Here is a 27,522-nt window from a genome sequence, read left to right on the forward strand (position 1 = left end):
GCACCCGGCTGAGCCACCCAGGTGCCTGCCCCTCCTCAAAAGGTTGAAAAAACAAAACAAAAACAAACAAAAAAGGTTTATTTAGCAGAGTTACCATATGAAGCAGCAACTGTATTTATAGGTATATACCCAAGAGAAATCAAAACATGTTCACATAAAAAGTTGTTCATTACACAAAAAATAACCTCACAATGGATGAAAGACCTCAATGGAAGACAGGAAGCTATCAAAATCTCAAGGAGAAAGCAGGCAAAACCCTCTTTGATCTTGCCTGCAGCAGCATCTTATTCAAAACATCTCTGGAGGCAAGGGAAACAAAGGCAAAAATGAACTAGGGGGACCTCATTAAAATAAAAAGCTTGTGCACAGCGAAGGAAACAATCAACAAAACTAAAAGGCAGCTGACAGAATGGGAGAAGGTATTTGCAAATGACATATCAGATAAAGGGTTAGTATCCAAAATCTACAAAGAACTTCTCAAACTCAACACCCAGAACACAAGTCATCCAGTGAAGTAATGGGCAAAAGACATGAATAGACACTGCTCCAAAGAAGACATCCAGATGGCCATACAAATCAAAACCACACTGAGATACCACTTTGCGCCTGTCAGAATGGCTCACATGAACAACTCAGGCCACAACAGATGTTGGTGAGGATGCAGAGAAGAGGATCTCTTTTCCATTGCTGGTGGCAATGCAAGCTGGTGCAGCCACTCTGGAAAACAGTATGGAGGTTCCTCAAAAAACTAAAAATAGACCTACCCTACGACCCAGCAATTGCACTACTAGGCATTTATGCAAGGGATACAGGTGTGCTGTTTCGAAGGGACACATGCACCGCCATGTTTATAGCAGCACTCTCAACAATAGCCACAGTATGCAAAGAGCCCAACTGTCCACCGATGGATGCATGGATAAAGAAGATGTGGTATGGGGTGCTTGGGTGGCTCAGTCGGTTAAGCGGCCGACTTTGGCTCAAGTCATGATCTCGCGGTCTGTGAGTTCGAGCCCCGCATTGGGCTGTGTGCTGACAGCTCAGAGCCTGGACCTGTTTCAGATTCTGTGTCTCCCTCTCTCTGACCCTCCCCTGTTCACGCTCTGTCTCTTCCTGTCTCAAAAATGAGTAAAAAGTTAAAAAAAATAAAAAAAAATAGATGTGAGATATATATATATATTACTCGGCAATCAAAAAGAATGAAATCTTGCCATTTGCAACTACGTGGATGGAACTGGAGCATATTATGCTAAGTGAAATTAGTCGGAGAAAGACAAAAATCATATGACTTCCCTCGTATGAGGACTTTAAGAGACAAAACAGATGAACAAAAGGGAAGGGAAACAAAAATAATATAAAAACAGGGAGGAGGACAAACACAGGAGACTCATAAATATGGAGAACTGAGGGTTGCTGGAGGGGTTGTGGGAGGGGGGATGTGCTAAATGGGTAAGGGCATTAAGGAATCTACTCCTGAAATCATTGCTTCACTAAATGCTAACTAATTTGGATGCAAATTTAAAAAAATAAAAACTAAAGATACAACAAAAAGAATAACGTCCCGCGCACCACCAAAAAATTTCTCAACCCAGGAAGCCTCTGGTTTGGGGATTCAGGAGATAAGGACCTTCTAGAGAAGTCAGAGCTATGGACTGAGTTGGCTGAAAGCTAAGCTTTTCACAGGGAAGACCTTAAAGTGGCAGCTAATTTCATGCCATAACCTTAATTCTTTTCTATAGGGATCTACAGAAAATCCCTCGTTATTCTTTAATAAGCTTCATCAGTTTTAGATATTCTTACAAATTTTAGTTTTTGAGACCTTAATGATTCTTTAGGACATAGTAGCAGGACAACGCCTAGCACTCTCCTTCATAGAAGACTGATCAACAGAGTGTCATGTTACTCGCATGAAAAGTTCCCTAATACAATGTGACTCATTTATAAGAGGTCTAGAAAAGAAAATAATTTTCAATGTCTCTTCAGCCACAAAAAGGACCAGTCAACAGAATGTTCTAGTTCCCCTGACGGGTATAGCTGTCCAATGAAACTTGCATGTATATTATATAGCTTTTGTGACTGACAGAAACTAGTTGGTCAGTGTATCTACCTCATTGCTCCCACTTAGGATTTATAATGTGAATCCTACAAAGGAGGGTGAGAGTGGGATGACATTAACTGTTCCGCTTGAAAAACAGATGGGGTTTCACTAACTATCAGTAAGTTAGAATCCTGAATGGCACATTAGTCTCTTCTGAGATTGAATTGTGAAATCTCTGAAAGGCTGATGAACTCAAGGGAGTGGAAAAAGAAAATGAGTTTCTGAACTTGCAAAGGTAGGAGCACTATGTTACTAGATAAGGCCCTGACAGAGCAGACATTTCTGCTATTTTACTGGCATTTCTTTTCCTTTACAAATCCAACAAAAAGTCCATTCCTTTGAAAAGGACGTTTGCATAAGGACCTGCTAGTCATTCTTGATGAAGACAATAAATTGCAAACTTGTAATTACAAATTACAACTAATCACCATTAACATAACCCGTTCTCAAACTCTCACTGAAGGGTTGAGACTACAAGAGAAAGTCAAAATTCAAGATGAAATGATCACTCAAAGTGTGCGGAAGTTTGAAACACGCTGAAAAATATTAGCAGGGACTCACACATCTGTATGCCAACGTTCACAGCAGAATTATATACAATAGCCAAAAGGAGGACTAAACCAAATGCTCACTGCGGTATATATAAATTGTTGCTTTTCTTAGATTCTCACAATATTTTTATTTAAATCTCACTACAAACATCAATGCTTTATGAATTCAGTCAACTTCATCTATATAGAAGAATTACATCACTAGTAGCAAGCAGGAACAATATCAACCAAATATTTTGATCAGGGAGATTTTCCATATGATCAGTGAAATAAGGATTCCTTTCAGTAGGACAGGCATTAAGAGATCGACTTACCATACTTGCCTTTAGCAAGTTGCTCTGAAGATCTTGAATTTGGGCTGCTTGATGTTTGATGGTTTCTTCTTGCCTGGCATTTTTAACCTTTAGCCTAAAATGCAGATCTTAAGATAATTATTCTCACACATAGTTTTAAAACAGTACCGTGTAATTTCTGAACAAATGAGGGTATTACAGAAATTCTTAAAATTGTATCAAGAGGAAGATTTGGGAATTGTACCAATTTTCTCGTTGTGTTTTGTGGTAATGGTGCAAAATTGAGAGATAAGATGCCAAAATTTTGCATTTCAAAATAGCTCAAAGCTGGAACTTGTATCCAGCTTAACAATGATATACTGGCATAACTAATACATTTCTCATAGTACACTGCTTATCTGCTTTACAAATAATCAAGCTATTTTCTGTTAGGTTTAAATTCTACTTTAGCATATGATCTTTCATCTTCTCAGCGTATCTTACGGCCTCTGCATGTCGTTCCTGTGCTTCTTGCAACTAAAATAAAGAAAAAAAATAATTTTAAATACCGACAATCTAGTAGAACACCATCACCTGTTTCTGTACCTAAATGTTTTTGCTTTTTGTTTTTTTTTTGACTTGAAAGAGAGACAGAGAGGGAGAGAGCACACACAGGTGGGAAGGGAGTCAGAGGAAGAGACAGAGAAAATGGCAAGCAGGCTGCAAGCTCAGGTTGAAGCTTGATGTGGGGCTCGGTCTCATGACGGGTCTCATGATGTGGGGTTTGGGATCATGACCTGAGTGGAAATTAAGAGACAGGACCCTCAACCAACTAAGCCGCCCAAGCGCCCCTGTAACTAAAATCTTATTGGACCCAGCCACACCCTCCTCTACATGCTGGTTGACGGCTACTTTGAGGTCATAACAAACGAGTTCAGCTTCTACAACAGAGGCTATAGCCTACAAAGCCGAAAACATTTCAATACTGTTACAGAATAGTTTACCAATCTTACTCTCCTACAAAAATATAACGTTGTTAATGTTTTTAAATTACATATTATCAGATAAACATAAAAATATATCTACTGGTCAAATGGAGGAAATATAGGAATTTACCTTATGGTAAACATTTCTGTTTTCATATTCCAAGCACCATATCAACTATGATTTTAAATATTCACATAGGTGAATGACATTGCTATTCTCGTGATTATAAAACTGAACATGCTGTTTTCAGTGACTACGAGATATTTCATGGAAGAGTTTGACAAGCAGTATCCTAGTAGGAGCCAGAAAGCCTGGGTCTGAATTCCCAATTCTGCTGGTTATGAGCTGTAAGACCTTGAGCACACTACCTAAAACTTCCGTGTCTCAGTCTCTGCATCTGTAAAATGAAGGTAATAACAGCACCTACTGGGGTACCTGAGTGGCTCAGTCGGGTCAGCGTCTGGCTCTTGATTTCGGCTCAGGACATGATCTCAGGGTCATGTGATTGAGCCCCACATCGAGCTCTGCATGGACAGCGAGGAGCCTGCTTGGGATTCTCTCTCCCTCCCTCTCTCTCTCTCTCTCTCTCCCTTTTTCTCTCTCCCCACATGCCCTTCCCAACAATCTCTCTCTCTCTCTCTCTCTCTCAAAACAAAGGACCTGTGGACAGGTCCACATTGTCTGTGGACAATGCTCACAGACTACGGTACAAATAGCACCTCCTTGACTGAGTAGTAGATCCTTTACATGACCATCAGAGGCAAGGGAAAGCCACTGACATGGAAATAATCGAGTCTTGCTAAAGTTCCTCAATCATTTCATGTCCATACTGTTTACGTTAGGCTGCTTTAGCATGTACTCCGATGAAGAGATTAAGGCTTTGTGGTAACAGCATATCAGAAAAGCTGTCCCCAGATATTTGCAGTTGGTAAAGTGCTATAAATGTGTAAATCCCAGTCCTGGCTGTGTAATGAAGAAAGACAAATTTAGCGTGCTTTATCATAGTGAGAGGGAAACAAGAACTAAACATTTGATTGAACATTTCTCCTCTATTTGATTAAGTGCTTTCATTAATAGTTTTACTTATGTAAGTGTGTGTGTGTGTGTATAGAGATATACACACATCTTTTTAACGTTTATTTTTTGATACAGAGCACGAGTCTGAGTGGCGCAGAACGTGAGGGACCCAACGGATCCAACGCAGGCTCTGCTGACAGCAGAAAGCCCGATGCAGGGCTCCATCTCAAGAACGTGGAGATCATGACCTGAGCCAAAGGCAGACTCTGATCGGACTGGAGCCAGCCAGGCACCCCTCAATTTAGTATTTCATTTCTTAGCATACATTTAGAATAAAAGCTTTGTTATACCAATGTTTCCAAGAAGAATTTATTGATACGGCATAAAGTACTTAATTTTATCGGAAAAACTGTTAAGTTAAAATATTTTCAATTTATACAAGGATAAGTACCACACGTATCAAATAGTATCATCCCTTAAATTTATACTTAGGAAGACGAAATTACCTGTCATGAAAAAAATAAAAACAATGTCAAATAAAGGACTAAATTGCTCTGCACAGGCTAGATGACAAGTGTCAAGAGAGTTAAAGCTAATGGGAGTTAGAACAGTCAGAGAAAGTTCATTGGAAAGGAGACTGTGAGCCAAGTCTGAATAACACAGGTTTACTCAAGAGGAACAGAAACTAAAAAGACAGTAAGGACAGCATGAGTAATGGCTGAGAGATGGTGACATCAACCCAATTAACTCAGAGGATAAAATCTGATGGCAGAGACAAAAACGGATGTCCACACAAGAACTACGTGAATGTTCATAAGCAGCAGTATTAATAGGCAAGAAGTGGACACAACCCAAAGGTCCATCAACTGATGAATGAACAAGGGCCTTAGCCCACAATGGAGTACTGTTTGACAATAAAAAGAAATGAAGCTCTGATAGAAGCTGTAACCGACACAAATGAACCCAGAAAACATTAAGTGAAGCTAGCTAGTCCCAAGGGACCACACGTTGTGTGACTCCATTTATATGAAATATTCACAAGAGGCAACGCCATTGAGAGACCAAGTAGTAGACTGAGGCTGGGGGCAACGGGGAAGGGTTTCCTTTCAGGGTGAGGAAAACATTCTACTTGATGGCAGTGATGGTTGCACGAGTGTACACAGAGACAGTGAACTGTGCATGGCGAATGGGTGACTTTCATGGTATGTGTATTGTACCTCAAAAAAGCTTTAAAAAAACCCAATGGCAGGACACAGAGAATGTTCTTAATTCTCGCTTTTGGGCGTCCACACTATACATGATCTGAATATTTCCGTGCTTTGACAATATGTCTAAAAGGCAAAGAAAATGAAGGAAATGCCTAAGTTCAAGTGGTTTGTTAAGTGATCTTTCTGTACACGTCATCCTGATATCAATATGCATTCTTCCCAAAAGTGAAGATGAGAACTAAGAAAATTATCTGAGACATTCCATTAAACATTATCTTCTGATTTGATCCAGCTCGCCTCATCATGGTAATAGAGATATCGTTAAAAAACATTGTTTAGTAGGGGACAAAAGTCTCTTGGGGCACCTGGGCGGCTACGTCAGTTAAGCATCCAATTCTGGTTTTCAGCTCAGGTCATGCTCTCACGGTTCATGAGACTGAGCCTCACATTGGCTCTACACTGACAGCATGGAGCCTGCTTGGCATTCTCTCTCTCTCCTCTCTCTGCCCCTCCCCTGTTAACATGCACGCACACACTCTCTCTCACTCTTTCTCTCAAAATAAATTAAAAAACTGTGAAAAAATTTTTAAAGAATGAAAGAAGTCTCTCAATTTCTGTGAGGAAGGATACAAAAGCCTCAACTTTCCTAAGAGTATTATAAGAAAACAATGTATAACACGAATAGTAGAAGGGAAGGCAGAATTTACGAAATAAGTGCATTGTAAAGATACTAAAATCATAATAAATTAATTAAAATGAAAATACCAAAGAAAGTAGTCCATGGACATTAGTATCCTAAAACACTTTATATTATTTAACCAGCTATAAGTTAGCTGTTGACAGGTTACATTTATTACATACCTGACTTCTGATTTGACCTAATTTCTTCTTGAGATCCCGTGTTTCATCTTCCAGACGAAGATGGGACGTAACCTCTGGGGAAGCCTCTGACATAGACTGTTTCTTCAGAGTATCAGCCAGTTCTTGTTGAAGTTGTCTCGCAACTACCTAATAAGACATTTCTGTTACTGATTTTCTAAATCATCTTATTATTAAATTATGTTAATAATAGACAACTCTCATATACGTACTTTGAGAAGTAGCAACGCATACATCAATTCACCGTCTTTCTGTAACACACACATTCCTGTTCACTGAATTCAGTTAAAGACACAAAAGGTGTTATCTCCCTGCCTAGTTCTGATTTTTTATGGTGTCTCTTTCCAGTCTTAGCACGACAATTTCATCCTGCAACATGTGGTTTTTATGCAACCGAACTTGTGTTTTCTCATGATTATCAGAAAGCTAAGTAAAACCAAGCACATTTTCAGATAGCACTCAATAAAATGGCATTATCATGATTTTCTTTGAAATGAAAGTATCATCTATGTTTCAACAATGAAAAGGTTGCAGGGGGTGCCAGGGTGGTTCAGTTGGGTAAGTGTCTGACTCTTGATTTTGGCTCAGGGAATGATCTCACATTCTGTGGGTTCAAGCACCGCATCAGGCTCTGTGCTGACAGTCAGGAGCCTGCTCAGGATTCTCGCTCTCCCTCTCCCTGCCCCTCCCCTGCTTGCATTCTCTCTCTCACTCTCTCTCTCTCTAATGAATAAAGAAACATAAAAAGAAAGAAAGGTAGGAAGGAAGGTTACAGTAAGTGAATATCCAACTGGAAAAAAATACAGTTGGCTCCAAATCTCACATTTTATACAAGCATAAGTTCCCAAAAGTTCAGAACTTTAACTGAAGATAATGAAGGCATGAAAGTAAAAAAGAATTTGTGAGAAAAGTGTTCAGGATCTCAGAATTGGAAAAGCCTTTCTCTGATTTACAACAAACCCAAAGGCCTGAAATAAAAGATTAATAAATCTGACTACACTTAAAAATTGAGTTTAGAGTAGATATCGAACACAGCTACCTCACAGTAAAATCCTTAGCTCTGCATATACTCGGACAGATTAAATTTCCTAAAATTCTTCTTTCCTGAGAATATTTCATAGATATCTACTTTGCTACCATTTCTATAGTCAGTTATAAGAATTATATCTATTGATAACTGACAAATCTAGGCACTGTACTATAATAGAAACACTTCTACATACATCAATGAACTCATTTGGTTATCACAATTCTAGAATGGAGAGATTAAAACGGTGAGCTGCAGGACTCTCCCCAGGTCTTCTCACTCCACAACTAGTGCTCTTGCACCAACCACTGCCACTTCTCTAGTGTAAATACACAAGTACGAAAGAAGTCTTGTATTTCAAAACACTGATAGGAAATAAGGTGAAATTTATACATCTCTTAGAATACCATGAGATTATTTACTGCTACAATAACTTGTATTTCCTCTTCATGTTGAAAACAGTAATAAATATAAAAGAGGGGAAATACACTCAACTATTTCATTAGGAATAAAATACCTATCAATAAATTATCATTAAGTATATACCACAGCATACCATTGTTATCAAACATTCCTTGTAATGAAATAGGATGCTACTTGAAGCAAAATTACTTTTCTCAAAAGTAGGAGACTTGATGCTGAAAATATGATCAGTGAACTGGCTACACTCGTCCTCCTGTCCATTAGTGAAGTGTTCAACTAACCTATTAATATATCAAGGCAGTGAAGTAACTGTTCAAAACCAAAACACATGTTGCTAGTAGCAATAGTTTTGAGATTAGGGAAAGCTCATCGATTCCTACAGAAAGTAATAAAAGCCTCTCCTTTGGATGAGGACATTATGAATGTCACTAGTTGTTGCAGACAAATGCATTTAATCAAGAATATTATTTTATCCAGTGAAGCAAAAATGCCACCGTCCCCCATGCCCCTCCGCAAAATAAAATCCTCTATAGTTTCCATGATGAACAGAGTTCAGTTTCATATATATATATATATATATATATATATATATATATACACACACACACATATAGACACACACACATGGAGATAAAAATAATAACTAAAAAATAGAATGTATACAAATACATACACACATGTACTTCAAAATAACTAAAGAAGATATTTTAGAATTAGTTTTCTTATGAGCCATTTCTAGCTCCTTTTGCTTGCAAAGGTGATTGTTTAGACTTCCATCTTGTAAGACTCTGGCCTTCTGTTCTGGAGAAAGTTGCCACTGAGTGTCACTGCGCTCTTCTACAACCTGGAGAAACATTTCATTATGATTCTGGTCTCATCCCATTAAAAAAAAAAAAGGTCAAAAGCTGAGGAGGAGAACTTTAAAAAAATGTTCAAAGGAACATGATCCCATGTTTTAATTTATTTTAAACCTAAATAATATATATTGAGTCATAGGGATACTATAAAATATATATGTATAATATACCAAACTATGTAATATTGATGGAAATACAGTTTTTATCAAAAACTGATTTACCTGATTTTTTGCGGCCTTCAATTCCATGTTTAGCGTTCTCAGAGCGAGTTCAACTTGTTTTGTTTCAACTTCTTTCTTATATTCGTCTTCTTTTCTTCTTAACTTTTCCCTAATTTTTTCATATAACATATCAGCATTTCTTCTTTCTTCTTCTTCTTCTTGTTTTAAGGTACATCTGCAATTACACGTGCTTCTTTTAAAATTTGCTTTGGTAGACATAAAAAGTTCATTTTATGATCTGGTTCCACATAAGTTGGCTTATTATCCAAATGAAAAATTTCTATGTTCTCCAACTGTTTTCCTTGTAGGGCTCATGTTTTTAATTTCTCAGTTCAATCTCTTCCACACCATATATACAGTTGAAAAGAAGCCAGGAGAAAGCATTATGCAACTTAGTTTTAGTCAGTAATAACTCTGATAGATGTTGTAGGAAAGGAAGTTTGAAATTATTCAGGAAAGTTAGAGTTGAAAATTACCCCTTTTCCCACAGGTATAATTATTCCTCCATAGGACAGATAATTCACTCATAAAAAAGAGAAGTTGCTGTCTACAAGCAAGTTTATCAATTTCCTGGAAATAAAATTTCCACTTGACGAAACCTTACAGGTACCTCTAAAAATGATGTGCAGTGAAAGACAGCATCTGTGGATGTTGTTTCCACAACATACACGTGCAGATTACTGTCATCCAAGACTAGGCTGACGAGTCTAATATCTGTTGCCTATGTTTTTTATTTCTTCTTCCACAACACTTGCAACTTACCTTGTTGATGATTACCTACTTTAGGAATCACTTAAACATCCCTTCTAGAACAACACAGGATACGTATTAATTAAGTAAACAATAAAGAGTAATATGACCTTTCAGCATACACTTTTGAAATAATTTTATCTACCTATGACAGAGATGTTGAAAAAACTTATCAGTAATCACTTTCCGTATTACTTTTTTTTAATGTTTATTCATTTTTGAGAGAGAAAGGGAGAGCCCATGCAAACAAAGGAGGGGGAGAGAGAGAGAGAGGGAGGCAGAAAATCCGAAGTGGGCTCTGCACTGACAACACACAGCTCGATGTGGGGCTCGAACTCACGAACCCTGAGATCATGACCTGAGCCAAAGTCGGACGCTTGACTGACTGAGCCACCCAGGCACCCCCATTTTACTTTGTTTAAATTTTTTATTGAGACAGAGATGATGCAAGTGAGCAAGAGTGGAGAGAGAGCAAGAGAGACAGAATCCCACGAGGGGCAGACAGACAGGGAGAGACAGAGTGTGAGAAGAGGAGTCCACCCGAAGCGGGGCTCGTGCTCACCCAAAGCAGGGCTTGAGCCCACCCAAAGCAAGGCTCAAACTCACGAGATCATCACTTGAGCTGAAGCCAGATGCTTAACCAGCTGAGCCACCCAGGCACCCCCACTTTACCTTTTAAGCCCTGCATGTTAAGAAGCAAACGGAATCAATTTTGGGGAATTTTACTGTCTTGAGAAAAATGACCATTTTATACTCTGTTGGTAGGTACAGAAAGTAATATAAACTTTCCTGAGAACAATTTAAAAATATGGATTAAAGACCTTTTGTAAAATTTTTATACTTTAACCAGATTATATTATATTGAAGAATTGATTCCAAGTAAGTAACCAGACATGTAGAAACAGATTTATATAAAAGACATTCCTGACAGCATTAATTAAAATACAGAAAGATGAAAAACAAGCAGAATTCAATCTCTTCAATAATGATGTTTCTTGGACTATGGTGGACTTTTATATGGCCGTTAAAATTGTGATTTGGAATACACATTAAATTATTATAAGTATTCACTGTTAAGAACTTGCTGTGTTATTTCCAAGAATCGCACACCTCACAACACTAAACAAGTATTCTTTCCGGGAAAATCCCATAAGGTAAGTCAGCAATTGCAAAACTGCCCCTACACATCTGTAGTATAAAAGGAAAGAGCTGAGATATTTCCTTCAAGCCAAGATGCTATACCTCAAACAGCAGAATTCACGTTCCCATTCCACTTTTTGATGCTCTAACCGTGATATCATGTCTTTGGCTTCTCGTAGCTCGTTTTGTAGTGCACTAACCATTTTTTCCATTTTTGTCATTTTTCCCGTAAGAAGTTTACAGTGGTTTTGTTAAGTTTCCGTAATTTCTCATAGGAAACAAGTATATCTTGGATTTTCAAGAAGCCAGCAGAATCTGCATCAGAGAAGAAACAGAAATAAAATATATGAGGACTTTTTGCATATACAGGCCTGTGCATCTTCAATTCACTCATTCACACATTGAATAAATGTGTGAATATATATACCTTCAATGGAAGATGTTATACTCAGCTCTATAGATACAATAGAGAAGACCCTTGGCTCTCGATTAGCCTAAAGTCTAGTGAAGGAGAAAGACAACTCAAACGGTAATTCTAAATTCAGATAGTTCCTATTAGAAGACAGAGTTCTGTGATCATAACTTGATCTAGATTGGGCCCAAGGAAGATAGATGTCCCTGAGGAAGAGATAACTATACTGAGGAATGAAGGATGAGCAGGAGACAATTAAGCAAAGGAGGAAGACAAGCACTCTCGACAGTCTAGAGCATGTGCCGAAGTTCCACTGTAATCTGCTTCTGGCCAAGGTGGGGTAACACGTACTGATTGATCTTCCTACCTGAAGCAAGCAAAAACAAAACAGACAAAATACAATTTTAACATGATTTTCAAGACGCAGAACTTCAGACAATGAAGGACAATGATCCCTGAAAACAAAACACGTTAGCCTAACATATATGCCCAAGCTCACTGCCTTGAGAGAGTTTTCAGGCTACGACACAGGAGACATAAATTATTTAAATAGATTTCACCAGACTCCTTGAGTCGAGGTGGCAAAACTGAGAGTCTGGTGAAGTCAAGGCAGATAGAGATGACAGGTCAGCACCCAGGAGAGGAGAAAGCAGAACACAGAAAGAACCCTGAGCATCTGCACAGGGTCCCCTTTGGCTATTCAGCAGAGTAACAACCAGTGCATACATGGAAGGAAGTCATCAAGGGAAAAAAATCTGAAAAGAGTAGAGGAAACACTGCCTGGTGCTCCCACAGCACGAGGGACAGTATCTATTCACATTAGCTAAGATAGAAAAACTCATAATTTGCGTTAGGCTGATCACCACTCTGGATTCACCCAATAATTCATAAGAGCAAGACTAAAGGATCCAACTGTTTGTAAGTAACTTAACTATATCTCCAAACAAAGCATGAAAAGATAACTAGAGGCATAGAAGCTATTGTTTTCAAAACCAAATAGCACTTACAGAGATGTAAATTATGTTAGCCATGAACAATACGCTGGGTAGGAATAAACACATATTAGACATCACAAAACAAAAGACTGAAGTTTAACATTGGAAACCTGGGAGAAAACTTCAAGTGGGAAATACACACTTGCCCAAAGAGGCAGGGGAAAAGGACAGGAAAAAAAATGGCCCAAATCTTCCTAAACTTCATGAAAACTATAATCCCACCGACCCAGGAAGGATCTGTCTAGGAAAGAAGAAATGGAAGTCAACTTTTGTAATTTTCCTAAACTATATACGATGTGGTATAACATTACTGGAAGGCAGACTGTGATGCTGAAGCCATAGACTATAAACCCTAAACCAACCACCAAAGCAGCAAAACTGAAAAGTTCTAGCTAGGAAGCCTAAATAAATAAGTGAATAAATGAATGAATGAATAAATAAATAAATAAATAAAACTGAATCATAAAAATTACTCGATTAAAAGAAAGCGGAAAAAGAAGAGAACGGGAACAAGGAGCAGTTAGGACAAAAGCAAGTCAAACAGCGTGATGACAGATTCAAATCAACTATCTCAAAAATCACAGTAAATGAAAACGGTCTAAAAGCCTCAACTAAAACGCAGACTATCGAATGGATAAAAAAGGAAGACTCAACTATATGCCACCTATACAAAATGCACTTTAAATGTCAAGACAGAAATTTGTTCGAAAGACAGAAATATGGTATACCACACTAACACTTGACCAAAGAAGGCTGAGCTAGAGTGGCTCTATGAATACCAGACAAAACAGTTTCAAGCAAAAAATTATTACCAGCAATAAACAACAGGTCATTGTATAATCATAAAAGGGTCAATTAAGAGCAATCTTAAATGTTCATGTATCTGTTAATAGCTTCAAAGTACATGAAGCAAAAATTGATAGAACTGAAAAGAGAAATAGGCAAATTCACAATTATAGTCTGATATTTCAATAGGCTCAACATCAGCAAGGGCATAGTAGACTTGGCCGCCACTATTCTTCTCAAGGATCTATGGAACACTTACCAAAAAAGACTACGTTCTGGGTCAAAAATAAATCTTAATAAAAGGAAGAAGTCAAGAGGCCTGAAGTCATAATAGTGTGTTCCCTGACCACAAAGCAATCAAATCAGAAATCAAGCACAAAAATATCTCTGGAAAATACTCAACTATTTGTGAACTACAGAACACATCGAAATATCCCCTGAGTCAAAGAAGTAATAAAAAAATAAAAAAAAATTAGGAAGGATTCTGAACTGAATGAAAATGCAAACATAGTAGAATTTGTAGAGCCCTGCTTCAGTAGCACTCACATGAAGACTGATAGCACTGAATGTATACATTAAAAAAGAAGAGGGAAGTGCGGTGCTCCTTGCTGCCTTGGTGGCTCCTCCCTCAGCTTCCCAAGCACCCCGCCCCGCCCCGCCCCACCCTGGCAGTGGCTGGAGAGCAGGTGCTTTGTTCACACGTGCACAGCAGGCACTTGGGTGGGTGGGGGTGGGGTCCGCCACCTGCCAGGAATTGAAGGTGGGGGAGTAGCTGTAGGAGGCGACCCCCCTAGACTGAGGTGGGCATGGGCCCGGCCCCAGGCTCTGCTGGAGCGGGAGGCGGCGGCGGTGGCAGAGGCATGGCCCTTCTGGAAGGGAGAGCCCAATGCCTGTGCACCTGTCTCCCCTCCCTTCCTCTCCGACCCTGCCATGGGTTTTGTGCTCTAGCTCCCCATCTTTTTCTCACTACCTATATCATCACCCTTCTTCCGACTTCGCTTCCCAGCTTCTTGCGACCGTTTCTCTCACTTAAGCCTCAGTTACTCAGGCTCCTTTCACCCTAGTCCTGCCGGAGACTTCATATGCCAGCAGTCTCTTTCCTGGGATGTCCCCATCCTTCCCCTCTCCCCACATCCTATTCTGGGCTGATGGCAGCCAGAAATCCTTCCTATTGCGTTTACCGGCAGTTTCCACCTGGCCCTGAAGCTTGGTGCAGATCAAGTCCACCACACCCACGCTGAGAACGACCCCTAGGAGAACCACTTGTCCCATGGTGGTATTGGACAATATGTTCTCGATTTTCCTCTGGTTGCGCATTTTAGTCTGAATATTTGTTACTCTCCACCGCTATGCTTTACAAACGTATGTTTTGGTTGCATGACAAGGAGTTAGGAATGAGCCAGAGACCATTCGCAGGTAAGGAGAAGATTTAGACATTTAGGAGTAAAGGAAGAAAGGAGAAACAGAATGTTAAGAAGGTTAGATTCCTCAAAGTATTTTGAGTTGTGGCAGATGCTCCCCAAAGCATAACAATACTGAAAAGAGAAGCAAACGCCAGGTCCTTACTAGGCCATGCTCCAAAGACATTGTCCACTTTCTAACTGTGATGATGAAACATGGTTACACTGGTGAATTGAAAATCATTGATGATCACAGACTTGGGAAAATTGTTGTGAACCTCACAGGCAGGTTAAGCAAGCATGGAGTGACTGGCCCCAGAATTGATGGACAATGCAAAGATCTAGAAAAATGGCAGAATAATCTGCTCAGTTTGGTTTCATTACACTGAGCACCTCAGCTACAGTCATGGACGTGAAGAAGCCAGATGAAAATGCACAGAAGGGGAAATCCTGGGATTCTTTTTCTAGGGATGTAATACATATATGCAAATAAAATGCCTCAGTGGAAACAACAACAACAACAACAACCACAAAAAAAAAACAAAAAGAAAACAAAATAAGAAGGAACTGTACCTAGAATATACAAAGAATTCTGAAAACGCGACAAGTAAGAAAACAAACGAACAAATTTTTAAAACAACCAAAGATTTGGACAATTCAAAGAAGATACACAGATGGCAAACAAGCACATGAAAATATGCTCACCATCATCCATTATTAGGGAAATGTATATTGAAACCATAATGAGATGTATACTAAATATCCATCCGAATGGCTAGGATTTAAAAAGCTGACAAAACTAAGTGTTCATGAATATGTATGCAGGAATTGGTGCTCTCACAGACTGCTGGTGGGAATGGAAAACCGTACAACTCCTTTAGAAAACAATTTGGCAGCTTCATAATAAGGGACTCTAAAGGGACATGAGTTTTTAAGGGTGACGAATATGTTAACTGTCTGGATTATGGTTATCATTTCATACGTGTAAACATATGTCAAAACTATCAAATGACACACTTCATATATGTGCAGTTTACCTAACTAAAGCTGTTGGAAACGAAAAGCTCTTTCACAGGAAGAAACGTTTAACACAGTGGATAAGACACAGACGGAAAGAAGGATGTAAAACCATACAAGATGAAGCCAGAGGACTGTGGCCTTTAACCTAATAGCAATGAGAACTAATAGCTAAGCTTTAAGCAAGGGGGTACCATGATGAAGACACTTTTTAAAACATATACTAATTATGGTTGCAGTGTAGACCAAGGTCCTGGGAGGTAGAACGGCAGGGAAAACAGTCCTGAGGTTATTTCAGTCATCTAGCAGAAAAATAATGACCTGACCTGGGTGAAGGCACAGAAGAGAAGCAGAGTTAAACACATTAGATGTGCCATTCCCACTAAGAAAGGTACAGTAGAAATGACGACTCTCTGGCTGAGAGGATACAATAGTTCTCCTTTTATTTTAATATAAAACATATTTCTGAGATGAGCAGCTCTATAATACAGCAGTGCTCTATGGTGCAGTAGTAGGCAAGGTGTGCACATATTACTACAGCAATATACGTAAAAAGGCTTCCTACCTTTACAATCCATGCCAAGTTGTTCAATCAGCAACATGAAATTCTTAGAGTAAGACAACTCACAATGCTCTGAAGCTGTTTCAGATGACTGAATGAAGCCGACAAGGTCATCCATAGAAGTAATTTGCTTTTTGACCTACCAATGAATAATACCATTTCAAAATGTCCCCCAAATATTTATAAAATATACTAGGTGTAGAGAAGTGATAAATAGCCATCTTTTTATAAAAGCAAAAACAGGGGCATCTGAGTGGCTCAGTCGGTTGAGCATCCGACTCCATTTTGGCTCAGGTCATGACCTCAGAGTTCCTGAGTTTGAGTCCCACGGTGACCTCCACAAGGACAGCATGGAGCCTGCTTGGGATTCTCTCTCCCCATCTCCTTCGGCCCCTGCCCCACTTGTGAGTGCTCTCTCTCAAAATACATTTTAAAAATAAGTGAATAAACATTTAAAAAGTGAAACCACAGAGACTTTTTAAAAAAACGGATTTTTATCAAAAAGACACTGTTATCCACAGCTAGTATTTCTAAGTAACTTTTTCACAGCAAATGTCTCTACAACAAAGGAAGATTTTCTATTTTTTCACTACATCTTTCATAAAGTATTTTTTTGCCACTGAACAATATTCCTAACAAATATGTATCAAAATAATATAATAAAATAAAAATAAAATAAATAATAAATAAAATAAAATTACAATGTCTATTTTGCTTACCTTGTTCTTTTTCTTAGAAATTTTCTTCGCAGGTCTGAAAAAACCCAACAATTCTTTTCAGGCAAATATTAAATATTTAAAATACAAAGCCTATCTAAACCTATTGTTTCTGATATAAAATCTCTGCATTTGAAACTAATTTTCTACAAAGGTATTAAACAACGGAGTAACATTAAACAACATAGAAAATACACTACTGCTAATATTAACAAAGGATTAGGTGTATCCAGTTACAGTATATGTGCTGCTGAAGCGAGCACAACAAAGTACTAAAGTTAGATAAAAACCAACAAAAGCAAAGGAAAATCCTAATGCTACTAGCATTATTTGATAGGAATGATACCATTGTTTGTGTTGTTGTCATTTTACTAAAAATAAGCTTTTACTGGCACTAAAACCTACTTGGAAAGTGCAAGTTAAGTCCCTATATGAAAGAACCCCTTTTTAACAATCATGATATTAACGTGTTGGAGCCTCACTATGCAACTACTCTCTAGGCATTACTATGAGCACTTTACATGTCTTCAAGGTATTTGAAGCCCCACAAAAATCCTATGAAGTAGGTTAGTATATTAGGTATTTTACACAGGAAGAAAATGAGGCACAGAAAGTCGAAGTGACTTGCCCAAGAAGCCCTAATCGCTGGCCAAGAACAGAACCTGAATTCAAACCCAGGAATGTGCTTTCAAAGCATGTGTTTTATACTATGTGGTTACAGTAATACTCCAGTGTTTCTAACTAATATGACAGCAAATGAATTTATATTATGATTCGATTTCTAGCTATAGTGATACATAACAATTTCTGAATCTTACACATTTTTAAAGAGACTTTATACTTGGCAAGATGGGAAATCTACCTTCAATAAACTAAAGATTTGCTTCTTCTAGAGAAGTTCCTCAACAGGCATTCATTCATTCATTCATTCATTCATTCAACTGTCTATTCCCACATTCAACACATACTTATTGAGCATACAATCTGTGTCAATGGCACTGTTGGTACAGGAAGCATGGTTTTTGTAATTTAGAGCTCTCTAGTCCAAAAGGAATAATCTGTTATGGATTACTAGTTTCTTTTCCAATTGTAAATAAACAAAATCTTCCCCTTTCCCCAGAATCTAAATAAATATTAACTTAATAGAACCAGATACTTTAAAGTCCCTAACAAAATCATAGCTATTTGTGATACTATCAAAGGCACTGGATATCTAAAATCATCAAGGAAGGATTAGCTTTATTCAGAATGGCCTCAGTGTTTGCATACGTTTATGATAAGTGTGTGTGTGTGTATGTATACATACACATATATACATACAGAACTCATACACATATACTTATATATACATATAGAACTTATACAGCCATATATATGTATATGTATATGTATATATGTATATATACTTGCATACATACATATATATTTTTAAATCTGCACATTCAATTCTATGAGAATACCCCATTGTGGAACCAATTCAGAATAAACCACCTTCTTCCACAAAATTACATGAATAAGAGTACTAAAGACAATTACTATAATCTTTAAAAGAGAATGTAATACAATCAACAAACTTCCTAATGTTTGGAAACGCAAACAAAATTAAATTAACTAACCATGTCTATCTCTATTGATCATTTCCAACAGAATACACACTCTAAAAGCTCCCATCTTAAAATAAAAAGAGAAAGAAAATGCCTTTGCAATTCACATTCTTTTTCAGTTATCATCCATTTCTCTATTACCTTTCCCAATTAAAATGCTCTAAGGAGTTTTTTACACTTACTCATCTTCCATGCTTCCATGGTGACTACTGAAACTGCTCCTTGACAAAGTCACTTACCCTCATCATAACTTTTCAAGCAGTGTGTTTGATATGTTGAGTATTTCTTGCTTTAGCTTGGACCTACCTACAGTACAGCATTTTATTTCCACAAAAGGTAATCACTGCTAAAATTCCTTCACAGGCACATAAAGAATTTATAGATTTTACCTGCTTTCATGCTGATCCTTTTCACTGAAATGGCTGCCATCATTCTTTTGTAGTGGACCACCAGTTAGGGAATCTGCCTTCTGCAACACTGATGTGATCACAGATCCTTTTGATGTCCCTTTTTCATTTTCACCTTTCTTTATCTTCTTCATATGTAAACCAGGTTCCCTCCTTAAAAAAAAGCCATTAAAAAGCCATAAAAAAGCCAATGTTTTCTAACAATTTTACTGATAAAGAATAAAAAGACAATCTTCATCAAGTTCTGAATTTTACCCATCTGACTTAATTTGATTAATTCAGAGAACAATGCTGAAGTACCAACCATACAAAAGGAAATACTCATCTGTTGCTTCAAACACAGATAAATATACAATTAGAATACAATGTGATTTGTAAGAATGGACATGTGAAAAGCTGTGAGGACAAGAAAGGCTTTACTGAAGAGGGAAAATAAACAGCAGAGGTCACCAGGGAAAGAAACGGGAGAAAACCATTTTCTTAGAGATTAGAATGTGAGCACAAAGATTACACAGATGGCATCTAGGTGCCTTGAAAGGAAAAAGTATAAGCTTTTAGGAACTTGGAAAAAAGCATAAAATACATGGAAGCAAGTAGTAAGAGATCAGTCAGGAAAGAAACTCTGAAGAACCTTGAAGGTTACACTAAAAAGTTAGAGTTCATTGCCTAAAGGCAGTGACTCTTAGATATGGGAGTAATAACTAGATGTGTGCTCTATTTTTGGCTTTGCTTTGAAATATAAGAATGCTTAATTTCAACAAAGTTTTAAAGTAGCATGAGGTCCATATAACATGAAAGAAGAAATCAAGGAAATATCTTAGGGGAAAACTACTTTTAAAATGCCCATATGTCAGAGCGATATCAGTATCATAGCTGAACAAGATGTACGTTGTTGCGTCTCCCCACCTACAACAAACTGGCATCTTATCCACCCACGGGCAAAACTGCCTTTGCAGGAGCTGTGGGAACCTAGCACCATTTTCCAAGGGACCGAGGAAAAGTCTTGCCTACCCGTGCATCAGGTAACAGGCATACGTACTACAGTCTAATCTGTGGACCTAGCAATAGCCCATAAAGTGCCTCCAGCCCCTCCCTCTCAGCCACATCTGGGAGTCCCTCCCTAGAAAACACTCTCTAAGAAAATCACCGTGGATGAGAGAGGCTTTTTGGAAAACCAGGTCTCCTGCAGAGAATTTCCAGCATCCCACCGGAGCAAAAAAATCAGGTTTGGACACACTGAAGAGGTAGTCATTAAAGACTGGAGGAGGTGACTGCTACTTCAAATGCAAAGACAGCAATGCAAAACTACAAAGAATATAAAATATCAAGGAAATATGATACCATCAAAGGATCACAATAATCTTCCATAATCAATCAGAAACACATGGAGATCTGTAATTTATTCAAAAGAGAATTCAAAAATAGCAGTTTTAAGGAAACTCAGTGAGTTACAAGAAAAACACAAAAAGCCAATTCAGTAAAATCAGAAAAACACTCTATGAATAAAATGAGAAGCTTCACAAAGAGCTGGAAATAGTAAAAACTAACTAAACAAAAATCCTGGAGCTGAAGAGTATAATGAAGGAGATGAAAAAAGCAAGAGTGATCACTGACAGGAAATGGATCAACCAAAAAAAAATGTGAATTGAAAGACAGGAACTATCAAATTATCCAGTCAGCAGAGAACAAAGTAAAAATAATGAAAAAGTGTGAGGAAAGACTATGTGACTACAAGTGAACCCTCATAAGGCTATTCACAACTTCTCAGCAGAAACCTTACATGCCAGGAGGCAGTGGGATTACATATCCAAAGTGCTAAGAGAAAAAAGACTACCAATCAAGAATACTTTACTCAGCAAAATTATCCTTCAGAAATCAAATTGAATAAATACATTTGATATACCGCATTAACAGGATAAAAAATAATTATATCATCATCCCAGCATGTGAGGAAAAAGCATTTGACATAATTCATCTTTTCAGGATAAAAACTCTCAACAAAGTGCGTACTGAATTATCACACCTGGACATAATGAAGTCCAATATGATAAGCCCAGAGCCAACATCATATGCAGTGGTAAAAAACGGAAAGCTTTTACTCTAAGTTCAAGAACAAGGCAAAGTTTCCCACTTGACCACTCCTATTCAACAGGATAGAGGAAGTCCTAGTCAAAGTAGTCAGGCAAGAAAAGGAAATAAAAGGCATCCAAATCAAAAAAGAAGAAATAAAACTGCCTTTGTTTGCAGATGATATGTTATTATATATAGAAAATCCTGAAGATACCACCAAAAAGCTGTTCCAAGGATGAAGCATACAAAATCAACATAAAGATGCAGGGGTGCCTGGGTGTCTCAGTCAGTTAAGCTTCTGACTTCGGCCAAGCTCATGATCTCGTGGTTTGTGGTTCAAGCCCCCTATTGGGCTCTGTGCTGACAGTTCAGAGCCTGGAGCCTGCTTTGGATTCTCTCTCTCTCTCTCTCTCTCTCTCTCTCTCTCTCTCTTTCTCTCTGCCCCTCCCCTGTTCACACTCTGTCTCTTTAGCCTCTGCTACAAAGCTGTGATCATCAAGACAGTATGGTATTGGCACAAAAACAGACACACAGACCAATGGAATAGAATAGAAACCCCAGAGGTGAACCCACAAATGTATGGCCAACTAAACATTGACAAAGCAGGAAAGAGTATCCCATGGAAAAAAAAGACAGTCTCTTTCTTCTGGGAGAACTGAACAGCAACATGCAGAAGAATGAAACTAGACGACTTTTCTTACACCATACACACAAATAAACTCAAAATGGATGAAGGACCTGAATGTGACCCAGGAAACCATCAAAACCCTACAGGAGAAACCAGGAAAAAAAACCTCTTTGACCTCCGCCACAGCAATTTCTTACTTGACACATCTCCAAAGGCAAGGGAATTAAAAGCAAAAGTGAACTATTGGGACTTCATCAAGATAAAATCTTCTGCACTGCAAAGGAATCAATCAACAAAACCAAAAGGCAACCGACAGAATGGGAGAAGATATTTGCAAATGACATATCGGATAAAGGAAGGGCTAATATCCAGAACCTGTAAAGAACTCACCAAAATCCACACCCACAAAACAAATAATCCAGGGAAGAAATGGGCAGAAGACATGAATAGACACTTTTCCAAAGAAGACATCCAAATGGACAACAGACACGTGGAAAGATGCTCAACGTCACTCCTCATCAGGGAAATACAAATCAAAACCACACTGAGATACCACCTCATGCTGGTAAGAGTGGCTAAAATGAACAAATCAGGAGACTACAGATGCTGGCGAGGATATGGAGAAACGGGAACCCTCTTGCACTGTTGGTGGGAACGCAAACTGGTGCAGCCACTCTGGAAAACAGCGTGGAGGTTCCTCAAATAATTAAAAATAGAACAACCCTATGACCCAGCAATAGCACTGCTGGGAATTTACCCAAGGGATACAGGAGTGCTGATGCATAGGGGCACATGTACCCCAATGTATACAGTAGCACTTTCAACAATCGCGAAATTATGGAAAGAGCCTAAATGTCCATCACCCGACGAATGGAGAAAGAAGATGTAGTTTATATATACAGTAGAATACTATTTGGCAATGAGAAAGAGTGAAATCTGGTCATTTGCAACAACGTGGGTGGAACTGGAGGGTATTATGCGAAGTGAAAATAAGTCAGGCAGAGAAAGACAGATACCATATGTTTTCACTTATATGTGGATCCTGAGAAACTTGACAGGAGACCATGGGTGGGGGGGGGGGGGGACGGGGGAAAATAAGTTACAGAGAGGGAGGGAGGCAAACAATAAGAGACTCATAAACACTGAGAATAAACTAAGGGTTGATAGGAGGTGGGGGAGAGGGGAAAGTGGGTGATGGGCATTGAGAAGGGCACCTGTTGGGATGAGCACTGGGTGTTGTATGGAAACCAATTTGACAATAGATTATATTTAGTTAAAAAAATTACAAAATCAGCATCAAGAGATCCGTTGCATTTCTAAAAAATAACAATGAAACAGCTGAAAAAGAAATATAAGGAAAAAATCCCCTTCCCCAAAACACCAAAAAGAACAAAATACTTTGGAATAAATTTAATCAAGGACTTTCTGAAAGATAGGTACAGTAAAAACTACAAGACATTGGTAAAAGAAACAGCAGGGACACAAACAAATGGGAAGATACCCCGTTGTTTATGGATTCGAAAAATTAGTATCATTAAATATCCACATACCTGAAACCACCCACAGAGTCAATGCAATCCTTGTCAAAATTCCAATGGCCTTTTCCACAGAAATAGGAAAAGCATTCCTCAAATGTGTAAGGAACAAAAAAGACCCCAAATAGCCAAAGCAATCCTAAGAAAGAAGAACAAATCTGGAAGCATCACACTTGCTGGTGTCAAACTATTACAAAGTTATGGTAATAAAAACCGTATGAAGTTGCACAAAAACAAACACAAAGATGAATGAAACAGAATCAAGAACCCAGAAATAAACCCATGCATAAAGTCAACTAAAAACCCATGCATAAAGTCTCTTTAAGAGACCCAAGAATACTCAAAAGAGAAAAGGTAATCTCTTCAATACATGATGCTGAGAAAACTGGATATTAACATGCAAAAGAAGAAAACTGTGCCTCTACCTTACACCACTCACAAAAGTCAACCCAAACGCAAATAAAGACTTCTTTATAAAATCTTAAATCATAAAAGTCCTAGAAGAAAACATGGGATAAAACCTCCGTATTTCAGACGGACCCAGTCCTGGCAATGAAACCATCGGAATAAAGGGATGACCTACCTGACATATTTTTCTCATGTTATATTATTTATTTTTGACAGTGACAGAGACAGAGCACAAGCAGGGGAGGGGCAGAGAGAGAGGGAGACACAGAATATGAAGCAGGTTCCAGGCTCTGAGCTGTTAGCACAGAGCCTGACGCAAGGCTCAAGCTCATGAAGTGCAAGATCATGACCTGAGCCGAAGTTGGACGCTTAACCAACTGAGCCTCCCAGGTGCCCCGACATATTTGAAATTCTGAAATACACTGCTAAATCATCTTTCAGAAAGGGGTTACCAATTTCATCCAGCCACAGTGTCTAAGAATGTCATTTTCCTCACATTTCCTAACTTTGGTTATTTTTTTTAATAAAATATTTATCACTATGACTGCAAAAAACGGTATCTCATTGGTATTTACATTTTTCTCATTAGCACGTAGGATGAAATATCTCCACGAAAAATACGAAAATTGTTCATCATGAACATTAGCTCAAACTAGAAAAGTTTGTTGCATAGGAAAATAACAATTACCTACTATTTAAATATTGCTATAGGCTTACCTATCAGAATCTTTATTTTCTGTAATAGGCAATTGATGGTTATCAGTTTTTCCATTCTGTCTTTGTGGAATTAATCCAGCAGCCGCAGCACCATGTATGTTTTCTGATACTTCCATGTCACTTCCTCTGTGCTGCTTTTTTTCTTCAACCTTTAATGGAACTTGATACTAAAGGTAATTGTTACTTTAGTCAATAAAAAGTTTTTTCATTCATTTTATCAGTTGACACTTAGTTTGTCATAAATTCAATGGAGGAAAATATTCTGTGTTTACTTTATCATTACAAGTAATTGTAATTTTTATAAACTCTGCTTCATTTCTGTTGGAATTAAAAACAAAGCAGAAGTTACCAAAATTTCTAAAAGGGCTTTCTTAATTTTGTACTCTTATTCATATCCACACTTTGCTACCGAGAATTCCCACCCACCCCCACCCCATCTGACCAAGAGATACAAAGAAATAAAAAGACAAGAGACAAAATTTATCTTTTTCTATCCTTACCACCTGGGTTTTACACAACAGCCAGATTTAAAACATGCGACATGGAGGTGCTCCAGTAACAAAACCAGGAAGCTTTCCTCTTTCTGCACGAAGCTATTCTTTCCCTGACTGCCTTTTACAATTCTTTTTCTTTTGGATCCTAAGATTCTCAAAAAAAAGTGACAGTGTCCCCTAAAATTTATGAACCAAAGTTTGCCACAACACAAAAGGAACAAAGTGAAACAAATGTTAGGGTGGAATTCTGGGAAATTAGTAATGCTCTCCAAATCTCACATTCAATAACCATAAAACTTTATAGGGAGAGGGTATAAAAGTAATGATCACCTTTAATCCCATTTGCTACTGATAACACGAGTAAAACTCAAAAAGGTTAAATGATTTGTCCCAAGTTCCTAAAGTGGCATTACCTAGCATTTTATGGCACCAAAAGAGATGATACGATTCTTGAATGCTGAATCAGAGAAATGACCACAAATTCATTAAATTAATCAGATGCATGAAAAGTGTGACTTTGGCACAGTAAATTAATACCTTGATAGGGGACGAGGAGATTAGCTACTTATTCTTTTAAAGGAGGGTATCTGTAGATTTTGTCTATTTCTAAAGTCCACACATCTCAAAATTCAGTTTTCTCCCTTGGAGTTAAATACTGAAGGTTTGTGGAAGGCTTATGCTACCTACATGGTAAAAATCATACAGGCCAGGGGCGCCTGGGTGGCTCGGTCGGTTGAGCGTCCGACTTCAGCTCAGGTCATGATCTCGCAGTTCCTGAGTTCGAGCCCCGCGTCGGGCTCTGTGCTGACAGCTTGGAGCCTGGAGCCTGTTTCCGATTCTGTGTCTCCCTCTCTCTCTCTCTCTGACCCTCCCCGGTCATGCTCTGTCTCAAAAATAAATAAACGTTTAAAAAAAATCATACAGGCCAAAAGGTATCATACTTTATTGAACATAAAGTGAAGGTTTGAATCAACAGAAACATCTGAGAATGATGACTAAAAAATGTGGAAAAAGGGGTGACAATACAAATAGCTGTTATTAAGCCTATCTCAAAGGGGTCATGTTGAAATTCTAAGTTCCAAGATTGTGAGTAAAGCAGACAAGACTGCCTATATTTGTGGGGAATAAGCTTAGGAATTCCCTGAGCCTGCACTGATGGGTTAACCAGGTGTAAAAAATTACAAAGCCGTAGGATGCTCACACCCAAGTTTGGGTAAACAAGATTAGGTATCTAGGTATAGAGAGGGTGGGGCAAAGGCTCCAGGACAAAGGTGTGTGAGGTAAACATGATTAGATATTCAGGAGGACACACTCCCCAATTTAGTACTATGGCAGAAAGCTGCTTTCACAGGAAGGAAGGACCAAATTAGGTAAACAAGTAAATAGGGTTATAGGCTGTAGGCTGCAGGGTGAAGATGCCCAGAGGGGAGTAATTAGCAAAAGAAAGGTGCCTTATGGATCCTGAGGTAGCATCTGTCTTCTCCCCTAGACTAGTTAAGATAAACAGAGAAGGTGCCTCAGGTCAGCTGTTAACAACCATTTGCCAGGGGCCAGGATTTTGTTTTATATTGACCCAAACCCCTAACACCCTATATCTTCAAACCCCCTTTCCCTCATGCCCATGAGTTCATATACACAGATTGACTGTCTCTTTGTGCACGTCCATCACCATGTTTGGAAGCCTTCTGATCCTAATAAAAACAGAGCAAGGACCCTTAATCCTGCCTCATGTGTTCTCCGGGACATTAGCTGTCTCTCCCATTGAAATCCTGCATCCCGCTGCTGTCTTGCTAGACAAGCAAGAACCCTAGACCCAGAGTCTACAGACACATACTGAAGCAATACATAGATTGCTTTAGCTAGGAACATTTGTTTATATTCCTTCTCTTAGTTATTGCTTCTTTCCCATTTTATTGTTTATGGAAATGCAATTTATATTTAAGTCAATATATTTTTAAGAAACCTGGAGATTATTGTTTTTTAAGCAGTTTCCTTATGGTTATTCTGGTTCATGAGGTCACATGGTACTTATATAGCTAAGTTAGTTTCCCAGTTCATATACATAAGAATCATTCATAAGAATGTTTTCCTGAACTCCCATTTGTTAGATAGCAGAATAATCTATTTCCAGACACAATTACTTATTTAGACAATTCCATTTTATACAACTCTTGTTCTCTTGAGTGGAAAATCAGAATGGATCAGATAATTGCTAAAGAGAAAAAACAAGAGTAACAGCAAGGCAGACCTCTATCTCTTTTGGAAGTTGAACTTTCTTTCCAAAGACAGGAACTCTACTTGAGACATGCCTATCTCATTCTTAAACCTTTGCATATCTTGATGT

General features: G+C 38.3%; 2 protein-coding genes across 2 annotated transcripts in view; both read right to left on the bottom strand.

Annotated features, from left to right (window-relative positions):
- LOC132676859 (uncharacterized) overlaps positions 1-27,522 on the bottom strand; it is a 349,918-nt gene that overhangs the window by 250,014 nt on the left and 72,382 nt on the right. The gene's annotated exons all lie outside the window — the stretch shown is intronic.
- The window catches only part of LOC132691739 (uncharacterized), a 51,887-nt gene continuing 27,166 nt past the window's right edge, over positions 2,802-27,522 (bottom strand). The window contains exons 8-9 of the mRNA XM_081791823.1: positions 3,423-3,455; positions 2,802-3,054 (exon numbers count right to left, since the gene is read on the bottom strand). Of these exons, the coding sequence (XP_081647949.1) occupies positions 2,823-3,054; positions 3,423-3,455 (265 nt within the window). The 3' untranslated portion in view covers positions 2,802-2,822. The remainder of the gene's footprint in view (positions 3,055-3,422; positions 3,456-27,522) is intronic.

This window comes from Panthera onca, chromosome F1 (genome assembly GCF_046562875.1).
Source record: "Panthera onca isolate mPanOnc1 chromosome F1, mPanOnc1 haplotype 2, whole genome shotgun sequence".
Classification (NCBI taxonomy): Eukaryota; Metazoa; Chordata; class Mammalia; order Carnivora; family Felidae; genus Panthera; species Panthera onca.